Source organism: Plasmodium vinckei (assembly GCF_900681995.1).
Source record: "Plasmodium vinckei vinckei genome assembly, chromosome: PVVCY_01".
NCBI lineage: Eukaryota > Apicomplexa > Aconoidasida > Haemosporida > Plasmodiidae > Plasmodium > Plasmodium vinckei.
The window spans coordinates 176,036-195,361 of NC_051293.1; the positions used below are offsets into that span (position 1 = coordinate 176,036).

The window sequence follows — 19,326 nt, forward strand, 5'->3', positions numbered from 1 at the left end:
TTTCCTATATTTATAATATTATATATATAAATATTAATAATTTTTTTTTCAGTTAAAATAAATACTATTTTATTATAAATAAATAGGATTATTTTATATAAAAATTTTCAGCATATTTTATATTTTCCATTCAAATTAAATTTTATATTTATTTATATATTATTATATTCTTATAAATATAAAAAAAATGACTTTTAAAATACCTTTTAAAGGGGCCTTTAAAGGAAGTTGTTTTTTTTTATAATTAACTATATTTATATATGATTAAAAATTAAAAAAAAAACACATACTTTAAAGTAAAACAACGGAAGTTTTACAATCCATATATTTATATAAAAATAAAGCGGTATACAGAAACGCCAATTAGTCAATTATAATCCAATCACACTATCATTGCCATTACTTCATTACTCATTGCTATATTATTTTTATTTTTAATAATACGTGCAAGAGCTTATATTCTTCAAACCACGCCCTTGAAATTAAAACAAAAAATGATTATGCTTAATAATTGATATTATAAAGGAGATACACAAAGTTTACATATATACACTAATTATATTTTTACAGAATATATTATATATTTATTTTTATTAACTTACTGATTTATACAAACTGTTAAAACCTATGCATGGTATATATCCATCAATAGGTAACTCCATACGAATACACATCTACGATTCTAATTTTATATTCGGGATAAGCAAGTTTGTTATTTATTTGAACTGCTTACCTGTTTATATAAACTTTTAAATAAGCACAAATTACTGTGGCTCGACAAAAATAGCCTAAACATACTATCAAAATTTGCTAGAACAAAGCTAGGCTAAATACACTATCAACATTTTCTACAAATAATAACCACTCTAGTACATAACAAACGCTACCCTATTTCTTAAGCCAAAAGTATATGCACATATTTATCATTATTTATTATTAATTAATTTTATTAAAATGGAAAATAGTGAAACTGTAGAAAATCCACCCGATTATACTACAACAGATAATTTAAAAACAGATGAAAATGTATTAATATATACAAAAGATGAATTTATATATGCTTATATAGAACTTATTCTGAATGAAAAAGATTTAGGAGAAGACCATGATGTACCTCTATGTAGTAATGCATTTAAGTTGGAAGATATTGAAGAACGGAGAAAAGAATTAATGGAATTGGGTGAGGCTCAAGATCTAAATAATAATGAAATAGGTAGAGAAATTTTTGATAATTATGATAAAGATCATAAATTCGATAGATATAATATAAATAAAGAAGGTGATGATCTTGGTGATCCTGGTAGTCCATTTGAAAGAGGAAAAGAAAGAAATAAATTTGATAGATATAAAAATAGAAATGACTTTTTTAATAGAGATAATATTATGAGCAGAAATCAACTTGATGAATCATTTGATTCTAACAGTGCAATAAATGGTATGAATAAAAGAAATAGTTATTTACTAAAAAATCAAAAGTTGAATAAAAATACTGATTTTAAATCAGTAGGAGGAAATACAACTCCTATAAATCAACAATCCAATAATAATGACAATGTTATGAATAATCTAAACATATATGATAATCTAGGAAATAATAAAAATAATTTTATAAAAAAAAATAATTTAAATAATGAAAATGCTGGATTTACATACAATAATAATAATGCCAATTCTAATACATTTGGAAATAACAATATTAGAGAATCAAATAATGCAAATAATAATAAAAAATTTATATGGAGGAAAAATGAAAGAGGGGGAGTAAACACTGGGCCTACCTCTTGGAGATTTGCAAAATCTGGCAATAATAATGATGGACCAATAACTAATAATAATAGTGAAGTTATTTCTAAAATGGATTTAAAAAATTCAAATAAAAATTATAATAAAAATTTTACCAACGATATGAAAATGTCTGCATCTAATAATTCAGAAGAAAACTACCAAACAAATGATATTTCTCGATACAATAACAAACAGAACAATATTAAAGATAGAAATATAAATAAAAGAGAAGATATGTATAGCGACTTTAATTTTAATAATAATTCACCACATGCTGGATATAACATTACAAACAATAATACTAATTTAAATGATATTCCAAATATAGGAACCGATGCAAATACTGGAGTTAACCATTTAATAGATAGAAATAAAAAGAAACAAGTTTATCAAAATGTGGGATCAAAATTTGCATCTACTAATCCAAATAATAATAAAAGTCAAAATATTTTAAATAAAAACGGATACAACAATTTAGATGCATACTTATCTCCAAATTTTAATAATGAAGGAGATATAAATAACAATGGTAATGCTAATCTACCAATGGATGACTCAAAATATAAAAAATATAAAATGTTTGGAAATAATATTAACACAATTAATAATGATTCTAATATAAATGAAGATAATAAAACTAAAAATGCAAATGAATATTTATCTACTAATATTATGAACAAAAATAATGATCCCACAAAATTAAATATGCATCTAAATAAAAAAACTATATATCCAAATAATAAATATACATATAACAACCAAATGCAAAATCAAAGAAAATTTGATTATAATAATTCATCTAATAATATAAATGGAATGTATCCAAACACTTCAAATAATAATGCTCATGATCCAAACTTTGATAAAAAGAATAATAATTTTTACTATACAAATAGTAATATGAATCAAAAAATGGGTACAGATTCTAGTCAGATGCAAAATAGATCCATAAATAAAGAAAGAAAAGGTGAATATAATAATCCAAGTAATAAAAGTTTAGGTGAAAATAATGATAATCGAAAGGGAACACGAAACAGCCAAATGATACAACAAAATACATTTGATTCTGGAAAATCACAAACAAATAATTTTTCAAATAATTCCTATTTCAATACTAATAGACATTTAAAAAATAGTGATAAAAAAAATTCAAAAAATATTGGTGAAGATGATTGGAGTAATATCAGAAAAAAAAATCTAGAAAAAAGTAAAAAAGCTACAGATGATTTAATATGGAATAAATTAAATGAACAGTTTGATCTAAATAGCAATAAAGGAAATTCAATTGGATTAGTAGGGGGAATAGGAATTAATACGGATCTAAATAATAATAATGATTTTTTAAAAAAATTTTCAAATAAATTATTAAAACAAAATGAAGATACTACAAAAATAACTAACACAATCGATGAAAGTAAAAATAAAAAAGATGAACCCACTACAACAACAAACAATAATAACACCCTTACAAATAATGAAAAAAAAAAAAAAGGAAAAAAAAAAGCCAAAAATGATAAGGATAAATCTTCTAACGAAACAGATAAAATAAATAATACTGAAGATAATAATCAAAACATGAAATTAAAAAATTCCTTGGAAAATGTAAATCCTAGGGAACCAAGTAATAATAACAAAATTAATAATCTTCATAAAATATTTGATATTAAAAAAAATTCTAATTATTTGTTTTCTGATAGTAATGTTAATAAATTATATACTGATATAAATAACATCAATTATATTAACAATACTATCAATTTTCACAATATAAATCGATATAATAATTTTAATGAAAAAAAGGAATATATACTAAATAAATTATATAATAATACTAATAAAAACAATTTACAGGGAGATCATAAGGACTTAAATAAATCGACTAACCAACATCGAAGCATATGGAATCTGTCTCATCCTTACCATCAATCAATGGATACCTCCTCTACCTATGGAAATCAATCTGGCATCAAGAAATTTGGCGATAAAATACCCTTTTCGGAGAAACCTCAATCTAGGATATACCCCAATAATAATAATTTACATCGTGATTCAACTGATTCTATAAATAATATTCACCGCCATCTCACCAACACATCTAACACAGACATATCAACACTTTTAAACCCTCAAAATAATAATTCAAATTTTAATTTGACAAAATTTAGGGCTTCAAATATTACAGATATACCACAAGAAAGTTTATTACAAAAAATTAAAAATAAAAATAATGAGAAAAATTTTATCTACCCCAATAATAACCATCCTAATGATACATCACGTCCCCCGAACATCAATTTCTCTCATGGTACTCATCCATATTCCTTTTCTAGAAACATGGAAATAAATGAAGGATATAATAATGCATCTATATCTACTCCTACAAATGTAAACACACAACCCTCTTCGATCCATAACAATTTTCCTGATTCTCAAATATTTGATAAGCTTAAAAATAGGGAGAACACCACATTTATCGATGAAACACATCCAGACGATACAACATCTATGAGTCAAGCAAACAAAATTAATAACATGTTGGTCTTAAATAAAATGATGAAAATGCTTAATATAGATGAAAAAGTATTCAACAATTTAAGTGAAAATAAAAAACGAGAAATAATTACCCAATTAATGTTAGAAAATTTTAATTTAATTAATTCACAAAGGGAAGTAAATAATAAACAAGTAAACATTCAAAATAATTCAAACCAGGTTACTAATCCTCTCTATATTACTAACACAAATAATAAAGCCAGTACCAACGAGTTTGAAACAAAAGAAACTCAATCGTATGTGGCAAGTCCTAACAATACATCCTCTATTCCTACATCCTATGGTGAAAATTGTAATGTACAAAAAGATGAAATTGATGAAAAACAAAATAATAATAAATCAAATATATCAAAATGGTTGAATTTTATTGGAATCTCTGGTAATAAAAAAAGTAAAGATGCATCTAAAAATGTGTCAGATGTAAATATTGCAAAAGTAGATCCAACTATTCAAAGTGCTAGCCAAACTGATAATAACAATAGAATCACATCTAATGCAGAAGAAATGGGTTCTGATTCGACACCTTTTGAAAATGTAAACAAAAATAAAGATAATAATTCTATTCCTCATAATAAAATGTCAAATCCTCAAATTAATTATATAAGAACCCATTATGCATCTAAAGATAAAATAAATGATTCTGTTCTTCTATCAAATGAACAAGCACATTCTGAAAAACACAGTAATGACAATACAGTAACTACAAATGATTTACAAACAAATTTAAATAGTAACAATGTTGATGTTTCAAGATATATCGAATTAATAAATAAAGTTAATAAAATAAAAGGAGATGTATGGCAATATAAAGATCCTTCAGGAAATATACAAGGACCATTTTCATCTGAACTTATGTTTTTTTGGTGGTACTCAAATTATTTCCCACATGATTTACCAGTAAGATTTAGCCAAAATATGCAGTGGTTTAATTTTAATGATCTATTTCCACAAGGGACTATGCCATTTGTTCTTCCATTAATTTATATAAAAAATAATCTATTTAAAAATAATAACAATGCACAACATGGTACATATAATCTAAATATAAAAAAGGATGAAAATACTAACCAAAATAATAACATACAAGATTATATAAACCCTGATACACCTTTAAAAATGAATAATAATGAAGGAAGAGAAAATTATCCAAACAATCAATATGAATCCCTTCTTATCAAACAAAAAAAAGAAATAGAATCATTATTATTACAAGAAAAAGATCCACAACTTATTGAAGAAATAAAAAAACAACTTCAAGAAGTAAATGATTTAATAGAAAATCAAAAAAATAAAAATATCGATAATGATAATGATACTACTTTTATGTTTGAAAAAAATAATGAATCAAATTCAATATCTAGTCATTCTGATAATACTAATGATATTTCAAATATTAAATATAAAAAAATCTCAAAAAAATTAGAAAATGAACAAGCCAGTCCCCTTAAAACTAATAACACTAAACTTCCTGACCAATTAGATGTGGATCAAAAAAAACAAAATGAAACAATCCAAACCTCTCCAGATACTACAATATCAGCCCCCCAAACTTCAACATCTACCAACATAGAAAAACGAAGTAACCAAACCAAAAATAAAAATCAAAAAAATGTTATAAATAAAAAGAATACAGTAACATCTAGTGCAAACAAAAAAATAGATGCTATTGAAAAAGCTACAAATACTACCAAAGAAAAAACAACAAAAAATAAAATAAAAAAAAATGAAAATAAATCGGATAAGGATGAAGATACTGGAAATAAAAAGGTGGATACCACAAAAAATGAGCTCGAAGAAAAAATAAAAAATGATAAAGAAAAAGAAAAGAGTATAGACCCCCATATTAATACTGATAAAAATGTAAATATACCTAATAATGCAGAAGGGAAAAAGAAAACTGAAAAAATGAAATGGAGTACAACAGGAGAAAGAAAAATTGAAAAACTTGTAGATATCATGAAGGGGGAAGAAAAAAAAATAAATATGCAAATTAAAATTGAAAATTCTAAAAAAAAACAAGAAAATGCAAATAATAATAAAAGTAATAAAAAATTAGGATGGGATGTTAATCAAACTCCAAACAATAAAAAAAATACTGACAATCAAGAATTCCCAAATTTAACACCCGGTAGTGGATCCAAACAAAATAAAACAAAACAAACAACAAAAAATAGCACTCCTACCACCAAAGGTGATAATGCTGCAAAGGTAAATAATAACAACAACAATGTTAGCAATGATAATAAGACGAATACCAAAAAAGCAAAAAACAAAGCCGAGCCAAATGATAATGAGACAAAATTCCCCCCAATTGCCCCAAAGGCAAATAAAAGTAAGAGCCATAAAAAATAAAAAAATAAAAAATAAATTTAAGCATACCATTTAATGCATATATGCATATGTAAATGCGGATCCATATTATTCTATTTTCTAAATTTCTTATTGCAGATTCAAATAATAAGAAAAAGCCAAATACAGATCATAAGGAAATAACCGGTATGTCTTACATCCTGTACATTGCTCGTTTCATTTTCCACGATTTGTATTTTTTTTATTTTTTACATTTTTTACATTTTTATCTTTCTCTCTTTCCAGATCTCAAGCAATTAACGAGTTTGTGTAAATTACCACTCGATGAATCCTTATTAAACTTTTTGAAAAACTTCAAAGTACGCCCACAACACATTTTTTCATATCACTCTACTACACATACATGAAATATCATTTGTATATATATATACTTAATTCCTTTCTTAAAATATAACAAATATATATGTCTTTGTATTTTTTTTTATTTCTTGTAGAAAGCAGAAGAAATATATGCCTTCCTTCAGCACAGTGTTGAGGATAAAAAAAAACTCACACTGTTTTCAAATGAATTTATTAAAATAAATAATAAAAATAATGCAAACAAAATAAGTGGCGTAAATAACAAAAAAACGACATAGTCCAAATTGTTCGTTTTTTTTTTTAATATATATTTTTATTTTATTTATTTAAACATTTTATATGTAATTTATTCTATTTACGTATCAAAATTTATCAATTTGTTCATATCTTTTTTTTTTAAGAATATATAGATAAATATTTATGCATGTATAAAATATCTTATAACATTTAAAGTAAACTAAAATAGACTTTAATTTATTCTAATATTCGAATCGTTTAAAAATGACAAATAAAAAAATGTGTGCAACCTATAAAGGCTAGTTATTTATACAAATAGCCATCATTACTAACGTTTACTACTACCATTTATTACTAACATTCATTGCTAGCATTTATATATCCCTTATGCTTAACTCTCTAATGAGACTATTTCAAATTGTCTATCCATTTAAAATTATATGAAAAGAAATCATATTTATTCTTTAATTATAACGTTTTAATAATAAAAAAATATATTTACACACACTCAAGGATGTGCATAATAATTATGCATATAACCACATTTTTACATGAACAAGTCATATTTTTTTTAGCATATAGCTATTTAAAAAAAAAATAATATAATAAAAGTATTTATAATAATAATTTTTTTGTTCCAATTTTGAATTATGTAATCTGCTTTAAACAAATATTATACCCATCAAAATCTTTCACTATAATTTCCCCATTCGACTTAACAATTTCTATATCGTTTTCCTTTAGTTTTTTTTCAAGGGAATTTAAATCTTGGAAGCTCAAAATTAAATTGCCTAAAGAATTTCCCATGTGTAGCTGTAAGGAAATATGAAAGATATTATATGTACAAGCCAGTAAATAAAAATAATATTTTTCATAAGTTTTTTTATTTTAAAATATCCATTCTTACTTTGTTTTCATCATATGCATAAGCTAATTGAAGTATGGTTGAATTATTTTCATTCGAAAAATAATAGCTCATACCACCATAAATATTCCAAGGGTATGATATTTCTTCTAGATGACTTTGGATTTTCACTAACTAAAATGTTTAAAATTAAAAATAATAAAATAGTTCATAATTACATTTGTCCATATAAATATATATCTATTTAGTAGTTATAATATTGAGGAATTAGTATATTATTTTATTCTCCTTTTGTCCTTACATCCATTCCCAAAATGTCGGAGTAAAACTTCTGAGAGTCTTTTGTCGATGTTGTATAAAGACGGATCTAAAAAATTTAATTGAATATGGTATAAATTATGAATTATGAAAAAAGTAACACATAAAACAATAAATTATTCTTATTATTATTCTCTTTACGAACCCTATTTAATTTCGGAACCTCATCCTGTAATACCACTTCTATACCATATCCATCGGGATCTGTTATAAAACAGTTTGTCCAAAATCGTCGCACTTGGGCCTGTAAAAAGTATTTAAATTATTTATCCCAATATCAAAAATTTTATAATTTTAATCATATTTCACATTCACAATTTGCAAACAAAATAAAATGTATATATATTTTTTTTCTATACATCTTCATCTGGCAATATGCAAGCAGTGACTGGCCTTTTATCCAATTCTTCCTCAACCTGTCCTTTATACTTATGAACTTTTTTTAAATCGAATTCTTTTAAATGTATTCCTAACCCTAGGAATGAATGCTAAAACCGAATTAAAAAAATAAAGATATGAAATTTGTTTAAAAAAAATGCACATTTGCATGGGCGTAATGTTTTTTCTCACCTCTCCTATAATAAAATTGTCCTGTTCATTTTTTATCAATTTAATATATGCTTCATTATTTCCTAAAATGAGCTTAGCATAATTATCCCCCTTTTCTGCTACTTGAAAACCCAACACATTATTATAAAAATTTACTGAATTGTCTACATCCTGAACTTTATATTCGATACCTTCAACTTTACATTTTAAATTTTTAAAATTGTATTTTTCTTTTTTTCTAATAATATTTCCGTTAAGAAAATTATAAGTATATTTCTTTGAAATATTCAAAAAATCATATTGTTTTAAAAAAAAAAAAAACACTAAAAGGAAGTAGATATTCATCAAATCGAATTTCATTATTTATCCATACACCATCAATTTGTAAACAGCCATATGCATATATTACATATTTAGAGAGAAAGAGAGAAAGATAATAATGTATAGTAAATATTCCAAATTATTCTCTCTTTTCCTTTTTTCAGATTACATGGTTTGATAGAGGAAAGGTTTACTTAAAAAGAAAATTTTTAAAAATTATAATAAATCTTTACATTTAAAAAAAATTATTCAAACAACTTAATTTGTGCATTAAGGAAACGCAAAAAAAGTGTAATAATGGAACAAAATAAATCTAAATTAGTTAGCTATTTCATAAAAAATAAATAACAATAAAATAAAAAAAAATAACATTGTATATGCACAAAAAAATATTCACAATTTGAGTGTTATTTTTTTGCGCCCTTTCGAAGGTCAATTTTGTAGAGAAACCCCAAACTCCTATCATTTGATGTTTCTCGTTTTTTTTTATCAGACGTAAATAAAATAAAAGAATAAACAAACAAACAAATAAGTAGGTAAATAAAATACAGCGGTACATACCACAAATAGTAAAAAAGCTAATCTAATGTGAATTTAAAAAAAAAAATATGAACAAGTCAGCTAAATATTTTGAATAACAAAAAAAATATGAACATGCATAATATTCCTTATGATTAAAAAAATTATATTCTTAGTAAAATTTTGAAAAATTAAATTATACATATATCCTAAATTACTATTCATTCTCTATATATTCACATACACATATATATATGTGAAATCGTAGGAGAAAAATGTGTAAGAAAAATCATTTATACTGACCAATGGTTGAAAAAACACTATCCCTATTTGTTTGTATAGGATAGGATTTAATATTATTTGTAATGCTTAATAATTTATGATAAATCGCTTTAGCTTTTTCTAATCTTCCATAATAACTATCCCATTCAAAAAAAGGCATAAGAAAAATGTAAAAATTTAATTTATTTAAAATTAACAATCGCAAATTTATATGCGGCAACAATTCTATGGTTGAGTCATCAGGTTCCTTAAAATAATATTGTTCCTCCAAAAAATCAAAAATAATATTTTTTTTCAAATCAATATATTTAATATCAAATAAAAATATTTTTTTATTTTTTACAATTTCAATTTTATCTTGCACATTATTTTGACAATATGCATATTTTCTCAAAATAATTTCAAATTCGTTTAATCTATTTTTGTATTTCCTCCTTTCATTATTTTCTTCAAACTTATAAGATTTTTTTTTTTTTATAAGCTCACTATTATAATTGTTTTTTTTTATATCAAACAAGCCATTTATATTAACACTGTTATATTCCATGGAAATAATTTCTTGCTCATCATTATCTTCTGTGTCTAAAAATGTTAAACTTTTTTTGTTAAAACTAAAATCGTAATTCAATTTATTATTTTCATCATTAGTCTTATCTCCATAAACTATCTCAATCATAGATTTATTTTTATCATTATTCAAAAACTCGTTAAAACGTTTTTCAATCGAGTGGTATAATTCAGTATATTTCTCTTGACCCCCCATATTGTCATTAACATGTTTGAGCCCCCAATTTGATAAATATTTCAAATTTAACAAAAATAAACAAAATTGTTCTTTTGATAAAGTCTCCTTTTCATTAATTATGTATAAAATAAAATTAGGATAATTTTCCAAAAAGAAATCATCCATATAATGAAAAGAAAAGTTCATAAAATCCACAATTACCGAAATAGCATCATTTTTTATGGACGGATTTTTCCTGAACTGTTCATGCAATATAGAGAATAATTTCTTACTTGTTAATAAATATTCGTCATTTATATCAGAATAAATATTTGTCGTTGGATTAACTAATATAGGCAACACAGAAAAATATGTTTTCAAAAAATCAAAATTAATTAAGTTATCATTTCCATTCTTAAAAATTTCTTCATTATTTTTTAAGCATATTTTATGGTCTATATAAGAAATTTTATAATCTGCAATTTCGTCATTAATCCATTTTATGACATATTTGGCTAGCTTTATATAACGATATGGGTACATATTTTTAAAAGCTCTCATAATAATGATAGCATTATTTATACAAGGATAATTTTTTTTTTCAAGTAACTCCTCTAACAATATTAAAATATATTTTCTTATTAAACTATTTTTATATTCATTTTTTGTATATAATTTACTGATTATATAAAACATTTTTATTGTTTCTTCGGTTTTATGCACACCATTATAATTCTTGCAATTTTCATTGGCATCACCAATATTGTAACAAAATTGAAATAACAATTTTTTAATAAAATAATTAAAAGAAGAAACTTCTTTATCAATATTTTTTATTTTAGTTAATGCATTTATTGTCTTAAGTATGTGCTCATTTTTTAAATAATTAATTTTTACATACATATTTTTTATTACTAACTTTATAATATCATAATTTATATAGTTTAGCTTATCCATATAATATAATATATAACAACAATCTATATAACACATTTGTTTTTCATTATACACAAAAATATTATTTTTTTCTTTCTCGCCTTCTTTTCCATAAATGGGAAATCCCATCTTATTCTCAAATTGATCTAATTTAGAGTCAGGTAAATATTCCAACTTATTTTCATTTATTTGTCTTATTTCCAAACTGTTAACATATTCTGAATTTGTTTGTATTATATTTTCTATTTGTCTATACATATTATTTGTTATGCTTACTATGTCTTGCTCTTTAAAATTTCTTTTATTGAAGTATAAGTCTTTTTCAAATAACCTGATGGTACTACTACTATTATTATTGTTACTCCAATTTAAATCTGAACAGTTCATGTCATTTTTTTTAATTATTAAAAAGGTCAAATAATTTAATATCGACTCAAAAAATAAATAATTTATTTTATCAACCAAATAAGAGCATTTGCTTAAACCCTTTAATAAAATCACTATATCTTTTATTGAAAAATAAACAGATAATATTAATGAATTTTTTATCAAATGTAATAAAAAATTAAAATCATCATGTTTTATTTTACCAAATATAGAAATTATATATAAATTAAAATGAATATATTTTTCACATTTTTCATTTTCCTCACACTTGCCATAGTTCAAAGGTTCGAATTTGTTGTAATTATTAAAATATAGAAAATTTTTACAAAAAATATAATCATTATTTTTTATTATACCTTTATCTATGAGTATGTCAACTGATTTTATTAATAACAAATGTGTGCTTAAATCGAGCATAGTGGCACTTTTTTCTTCTGCACTGTTAATAAATAATTTGTTACTTTCGCTAGTTCGAGCTTTTACTAAATATTCATCAACATTTTTTAAAAAATTGCTATTATTTATTACTTCCTCATTTACACAATCCATTATTCTATAAAACAATTTTAAAGTAAACGAATTTAATAGTGTATCACGCTTGTTAATTATTGAATAATCATGTAAAATATAAATAAGTGTTGGTATTGATAACACATCAGCTAAATCTCTTTTATATAATATATTTTCTGACTTGTTCATGCAAAAATTAAGATTATTATACATTTTTTTAAAATAATTTATTAATTTTATTAATTCTGCTAAATCGCTAGTTAAACAGTTTGAAAAATCCTTTTCTTTTAAAATATCAAAAATAAATGAAAAATAAGACAAAGGAAGTAAATCTTTATATTTATTATTTCTACTTTTTATATTATTTAATATATTTATAAAATCTATATTTTTTAATTTATAAATATTGCTAGGAAATTTTAATATATTTAAAATATCATAATAAGTATCATTATCAATTAAATCAAAATATTCTAAATCTTCCAATATGTTACATAATTGTTGTATACTTCCATAGTTCATTTTTATATAAAAATTATTTTTTAGCTTTAAATTTATTTCATTAATTGTTTTCAAATTGTCTTTGTTCAAAAAGGGAGTACCATTATTTGTTTGGCTTTCTAATCTTGTGCCATTATGAGAGAATATATTTTTTACTAACTTTTTATTACACCGTAAAACGGATGAAATACTTTTTATCTGCAATTCTAAACTAACATTATTTATTTTTTCTAGAAATAATTTTAATATATCTTCCATATTTTCTCTTAAAATTAAAACATGATTTAATGCATTAACATAAAAATGAAAAAATATACACAGGTCTATATTATTACTTTGATTTACTATTTTTGTAATATTTTTAATAAATAGATCAATAAAATTATTGTGAAAAATGCCTAGCTTAATCATACTATTTAAAATTAAGCTTATACTCCTTATTGGAATATTATCAAATATTTTTAAACTTTTATCAATTAAAGTTACATAAGAAGATATTATTTTATCCTTATCAATATTGTTGTTATTATATTCTTTAGTCTCTTTAGAGATTTTCAAAAAATTCGATTTACTAATTACATTTATTAGTTGTGAAATTTCTATTGCATTCTCAGCTAGCGAAATCGAATATACTAACTTATTTTCAAAATCATTATATTCTTTTTTTTTTATACTTTCATATAATTCTTCACATATTTTAGTTATTCTTTTATTATCTTCTCCACATTTTTTATATATTTCTCTATTACAATTAAATTGGTGTCTGTAACTATGCTCCTTATTAATTTGATTATAGACATTCGTCCCTTCGATATTATTATATTTTAGTTCATCATTTTTTTCACTATTATTTCGAATTTTATTAATATAATCAATATTCAAAGGTTTTTTATTTTTATAAGGAGACTTAGAAAAAAAAAATCGAATTGAACTTAAATTATTACATAATATTATTGTGCCTGTTATTCTTTCACCATTTTTTACAAAAAAATTATTATATTTTTTTATAAACATGATATAAAAAAAACAAAATTTACGTCATTTATCCAATTTTAGGTTATATATAGTTATCCCCATGAAACAAAATAAAAATGTAGAAAAATAAATCTATAAAAATCAAAATTATGAAATAAAAAAATGGGATTATATTTTTATTTTGTAAAAACAACATATACACTATAAAAAATCTAATATAAAAAAAATCAACAAATCCGTTTTATACATTTTCCAGCTAAATATACCGAACGACTCCCCGTAATATCAAAAATGGCAAAACTAAAGCATAACCAAATTAACACATTTTTTCATATGCTTTTTTTTTTATATTAACAAAAAATTTTGAAATTTTTAAAATACAAAAAAAATATTAAAAAGTTTGTTAAAAAAAAATGTAAATAATTTATCCTAAAAATATTACATATTATGAAAAACATCAATTTTGATATACTCAAAAAATGGATTGTAAGAAAAAACCAAACATTAAACACATTAAAAAATTATGTAACATTTTTATTTCAGTTTAGTCAGCTGTTTTTAACGCACTTTTTAAAGGTTATTACATATTCTTTTCTAAACACATGAATAAAAAAATATATATATAAATATACATTTTGTATGTTTTGCCCATTTTCTTCATTTTTAAATAAATACCTCCAAAATATAGGAAGGGGCATAACCCATAAGAGGAGAGAAACATCTCGAAAGAAAATAAAGCATTCATTTATGTGTGATAAGTCTTATTGAATTATTATGCATACTTTTGTAAGACATAGCAATACCAATAAAATATATACGGAAAAATTAAAATGGCTATTTAAAATTACATTGTAAAATTGCCACTTATTTGTTGTCATTTTCATCTGATGGAAGTATTCCTGCCTTTTTCCATTCATTATACCTTCGAAAATATCAAAAAAAAATATAAATAGCATTATTACAAATAAACAATAAAACAAGCAATATATGCGTGCAAAAATTATACACATATAGTAAAATAATTTTAAAGATATACTAATAAAAGAACAATGTCAACATTAATTCATGAAAAAAATATAGACATTTTTGAAATAAAAAAAAATCATTTTGCAACTATTTTTATATTCACTTACGTTGTGTATCCCAACTCCTTTATTAGTTTTTCTTCCATTGTCATGTTTTCCTCTTTTTCGTTTTGCATTTCTTTTTTAACACTTCTTACATAACCCATAGGTGTTTGTATTCCATCCCCTGTAACCATCAAAACCAGCATACTAAACGACGTAAAAGCCAAAAATTTTATTTGGCTGTCCTAAAAAAAAAAAAAAAAAAAAAAAAAAAATTAGCTAGATAGCTATTTTTAACAATTCTTTTCAAATTATGCACACACAACAATCATATATATATATATGGTAAAAATATAAAATTGACATATATTTAAGATTACTGAAAATTTCCCGTTTTTAATAAAAAGAAAGTTTTTCAATTTATTCATCATTTTGTTCTACAATGAAATTGGTTTTTTTAAAAATTCCAATATAGTAACATTTTTCTCAAATGTTAAACATAAAATTATGTGTATTATAGGACATATAGTTAAATGGATATGAATATATAAATTTGTTTTATTAAGATTGGAAGTTATAAATACTTATTTTTTCATATTGGGTATGCTTGGATATTAAACTTTTGTAAGGCTAATTCAAACTGTTCTTTTTAATTTTAAAAATGATTTTTCTCTTTTTTTTCGCTTCACACAACGATAATAATTATCATAATAATTATCATAATAATGATCGTAATAACTATCGTAATAATTAATTTGAATTTGTTTTAAAAATAATTTCCTTTCCCACTATATACACATTTTTTTTAACGGCATACTATATTTTTCAAAAATAATATTATATAAATAAATAAGCACAAGAGTGTACATTGATTTGTATTAAAAAGAAATATATTTTTTACATTATAAAAAAGAGAAATATCATAAAAAATAGTTTCCATAATACTGTTTTATACAAATGATGTATATTTGAGTTCAAACATTTTTTTTTAATCTATACCTTAATGCTGGTATTGTGTGGTTATTGATTTACTATTCCTTGTTTTTGGTACATTTTCCACATGTTTGTAAAAAAAAGGCAAATATGAAAAATGTTTTCTTCGATTTTTTCAAGCCAAAATCAATTAAGTCACTTATTGAGCAATGTAAATAATTTATTTTTAAAATATGCACAAGTAAGAAATCATAAGATTATTAAACCAAGGAATATTATTAAGGTATGGAAAATAAAACCAGGAGATGAAGTAAAAGTAATATCAGGAAAAGATAAAGGAAAGATAGGTGAAGTATTAAGCTGTGATAAATTTCGAAATATGATTAAAGTAAAAGGATGCAATTTAAGGAAAATTTTTCTTGATAATAAATATGTTTATATTGAGAAAAAAATACACTATTCAAATGTTCAGCTAATAGATAACTTTTTAAAAACAAATACAAAAGTTTCAATTAGATATACTGACGACAATAAAATGATAAGAATATCAAAAAAATCTGGAATTGTTATACCATGGCCTATCGATAAAAAAGTAGAATCTGAATATGATCAGGCAGAAGAAAATCCCTTAGACACACACCCAGAGGAAGCTTTAAAAAAAACATATGATTACAAAACTGATGTAAAATTTATGAACATGTTAAGGCAAACTGTTAATAAATACAATAGAGAATTGTCATAATTATAAATATCAACTTTCACATATTAATTTATTCTTATTTTTTTTTTTTTTGTATATCTTATAATTTAAATATATTATGTAATGTCCATTTGCTCATAAACATATTTAACAATTTCATTATGAACAAACATAAAACAATTTCAATAGAAATAAATAGCCACCACCCCTTAATAATAAATTTGAATTGGCTACAAACTTAATTACCCCCTTCCAATATGACACAAATTTATTGAAAGAAAAATCGTAAAATTAATAAAGCATATGAAAAAAAACGTTTTCCTACTTTGGCATAAATATAAAATATTATGAGACAGTATAATAAAAATTAAATTAATAATTCACTTTTAATTTTTTAAATACAAAATTTTTCTTTATAATCAACGCAAGTTTTAAATTGTCTCCCTTGCACACCCATGTGGTTAATATGACCAGTAAATTATTTTCAATAATATGTAATAGCTATTCTCATAAAACTATATATCTTTAATTTGAAAGACAATAATTTTCTACATGTAGTAGATTATAACACTTTAACCAGACTTGCAATTTCACCTGTCAATTATTGCGGTTTTTTTGAAAAAAATAAATATACATACATTCTATATTATGCAAAAACTTCCAATTTGCACAAAATATTATGACCAGTTCATATAATAATTGGTGCATAATTTTCTCAAAAAAAAATATATAATGTGAAGATTATATAATAAAATATAGAGATATATTAATAAATAATTGTCTTTTAATAATAGCTTTATTTATATATTATTTGTAAAGACATTATATTTGAACAAATTATTTTTTCAAAATGTTACAATTTATGTTTTTTCTCTTTATAAAATTTTACATGTACATGTCATAATTTTATTTTTATAAATATTTATGTGGAATTTTTACTGATTTTATTTTTTATTTAACTTTGTGTTATTATACATAAATATATGCCATCATTAAACCGTTTTTTTTCACTATTATATATTATATAATTTTCTTATGGCATTTTATTTTGTATACTTACAAATATATTATTAATATTATAGCCTAATATTATTAGTATGCATTACTTAAGCAAGTCCTTATTAATTTGTATATAAATATTAATTATATATATATTTGTTATAAATATACTGAAAATTTACTAATTGCGCCATTATATTATTTTTGCTATATATTACGTTACATGCATTTTAAAGCTGAAATAATTTGCGTAATATTTTTTCAAATATTTTCAAATATTTTTATACGTATATATATATATATATATATATAATATTTACGCCGATTAAAAATAACATATATGGAAAAAAAAATTTATATTAGCATTTTTAATGTCATAAAAATATATACGTGATCATGATATATTTAGTATAAAATTATTTTAATAATGCTATAAATTATTCATATGTACTTAGAATTATTTTATATATATATAGCAAATTAATTTTTATTATTTTTTAATCACTCCATTTTTAATTGTATATAAACAAAATAAAATAGCATATTTTTTATTTTTATAATTCATATCAAGTGATTATACCATTTAATTGAATTTTTATATTTTTATATTTTTTAAAAATAATTTTCTTTTATAATACATATGGGAATAGTTAAAAAATAATATTTTTTTTATATAAATATAAAAATTTATATATTATTTTATTTATTTTTACTTTTTACGTTATGTTTTTCATTTAACTTGTATATTTTGCGATTATTTTTATGTATAAAAAGAAAAAATTCAAGGTTTTGCAAATTTTATGTTTAATTATTTATATACATATGATATACAAAACCCTGTATTGCTATTCTTTGTGATAATATTAAAAGGAATAAAGAAAATGCATGATTGTATAAATTAGCTATATTTTATGCATTCCTTTACTCTTTAAATTAATTTGAATATTCTTCATGAATTCAGCAATTCGACAACTGTTCAACTCATTTATTTTATGTTATATCTTTTTTAATATTGTTTATTTTAAACTTAGTTTGTGACAACCTTTTCAAGGTTAGTACATATATATGCATACATACTTTATATATACTTTGTTTTATGTTTCAAAATAAGGGTATCAACATATGTTTGAAGGATTATAAGCACATTCATTATATATTAAAACATTCGAGGGCTTAGTATTTAAAATATAAATCATATTATTGTGGCTATTATATATGCATTACATATTCATATACGAGGGCCTATTGTTAGATATAAAAATTTTTCTATACCATTTAAAAAGCGCATATTAATTTAATTGCTGTGCATGTAAAGGCGTACTTATAAGGACTTCTCGTTCCTTCAGTATGTAATTTATTTTTATTTATTTTATTTTTTGCATATACCCTTTTTTATCATTATTTCTTTCCTAGTTCGTGGTCGGATAAAAAAATATCACAGCACTCATAGTGTATATATATATATTTATTACAAATATATATGTGTGCATATGCT

General features: G+C 22.4%; 5 protein-coding genes across 5 annotated transcripts; 2 read left to right on the plus strand and 3 right to left on the minus strand.

Moving 5' to 3' along the window:
* Positions 1-954: 954 nt before the first annotated feature.
* Positions 955-7,286, plus strand: PVVCY_0100470 (conserved Plasmodium protein, unknown function; the record flags this gene model as incomplete). Its single annotated transcript, XM_008628431.1, has 4 exons — positions 955-6,670; positions 6,787-6,834; positions 6,934-7,007; positions 7,143-7,286. 4 exons carry the CDS (start codon positions 955-957, stop codon positions 7,284-7,286), a joined length of 5,982 nt encoding a protein of 1,993 aa, XP_008626653.1.
* A 607-nt stretch (positions 7,287-7,893) lies between these two features.
* PVVCY_0100480 (glyoxalase I, putative) lies at positions 7,894-9,337 on the minus strand (the record flags this gene model as incomplete). The annotated part of the gene is made up of 6 exons (XM_008628432.1): positions 7,894-8,058; positions 8,153-8,284; positions 8,412-8,477; positions 8,574-8,672; positions 8,788-8,916; positions 8,999-9,337. 6 exons carry the CDS (start codon positions 9,335-9,337, stop codon positions 7,894-7,896), a joined length of 930 nt encoding a protein of 309 aa, XP_008626654.1.
* A 769-nt stretch (positions 9,338-10,106) lies between these two features.
* PVVCY_0100490 (RAP protein, putative) lies at positions 10,107-14,171 on the minus strand (the record flags this gene model as incomplete). The annotated part of the gene is made up of 1 exon (XM_008628433.1): positions 10,107-14,171. The coding sequence occupies one exon, from the start codon at positions 14,169-14,171 to the stop codon at positions 10,107-10,109; it is 4,065 nt and encodes a 1,354-aa protein (XP_008626655.1).
* Positions 14,172-14,996: 825 nt separating this feature from the next.
* Positions 14,997-15,630, minus strand: PVVCY_0100500 (conserved Plasmodium protein, unknown function; the record flags this gene model as incomplete). The annotated part of the gene is made up of 3 exons (XM_008628434.1): positions 14,997-15,054; positions 15,266-15,444; positions 15,580-15,630. 3 exons carry the CDS (start codon positions 15,628-15,630, stop codon positions 14,997-14,999), a joined length of 288 nt encoding a protein of 95 aa, XP_008626656.1.
* Positions 15,631-16,289: 659 nt separating this feature from the next.
* On the plus strand, positions 16,290-16,874 carry PVVCY_0100510 (50S ribosomal protein L24, putative; the record flags this gene model as incomplete). Its single annotated transcript, XM_008628435.1, has 1 exon — positions 16,290-16,874. One exon carries the CDS (start codon positions 16,290-16,292, stop codon positions 16,872-16,874), a length of 585 nt encoding a protein of 194 aa, XP_008626657.1.
* Between the last annotated feature and the right edge of the window lie 2,452 nt (positions 16,875-19,326).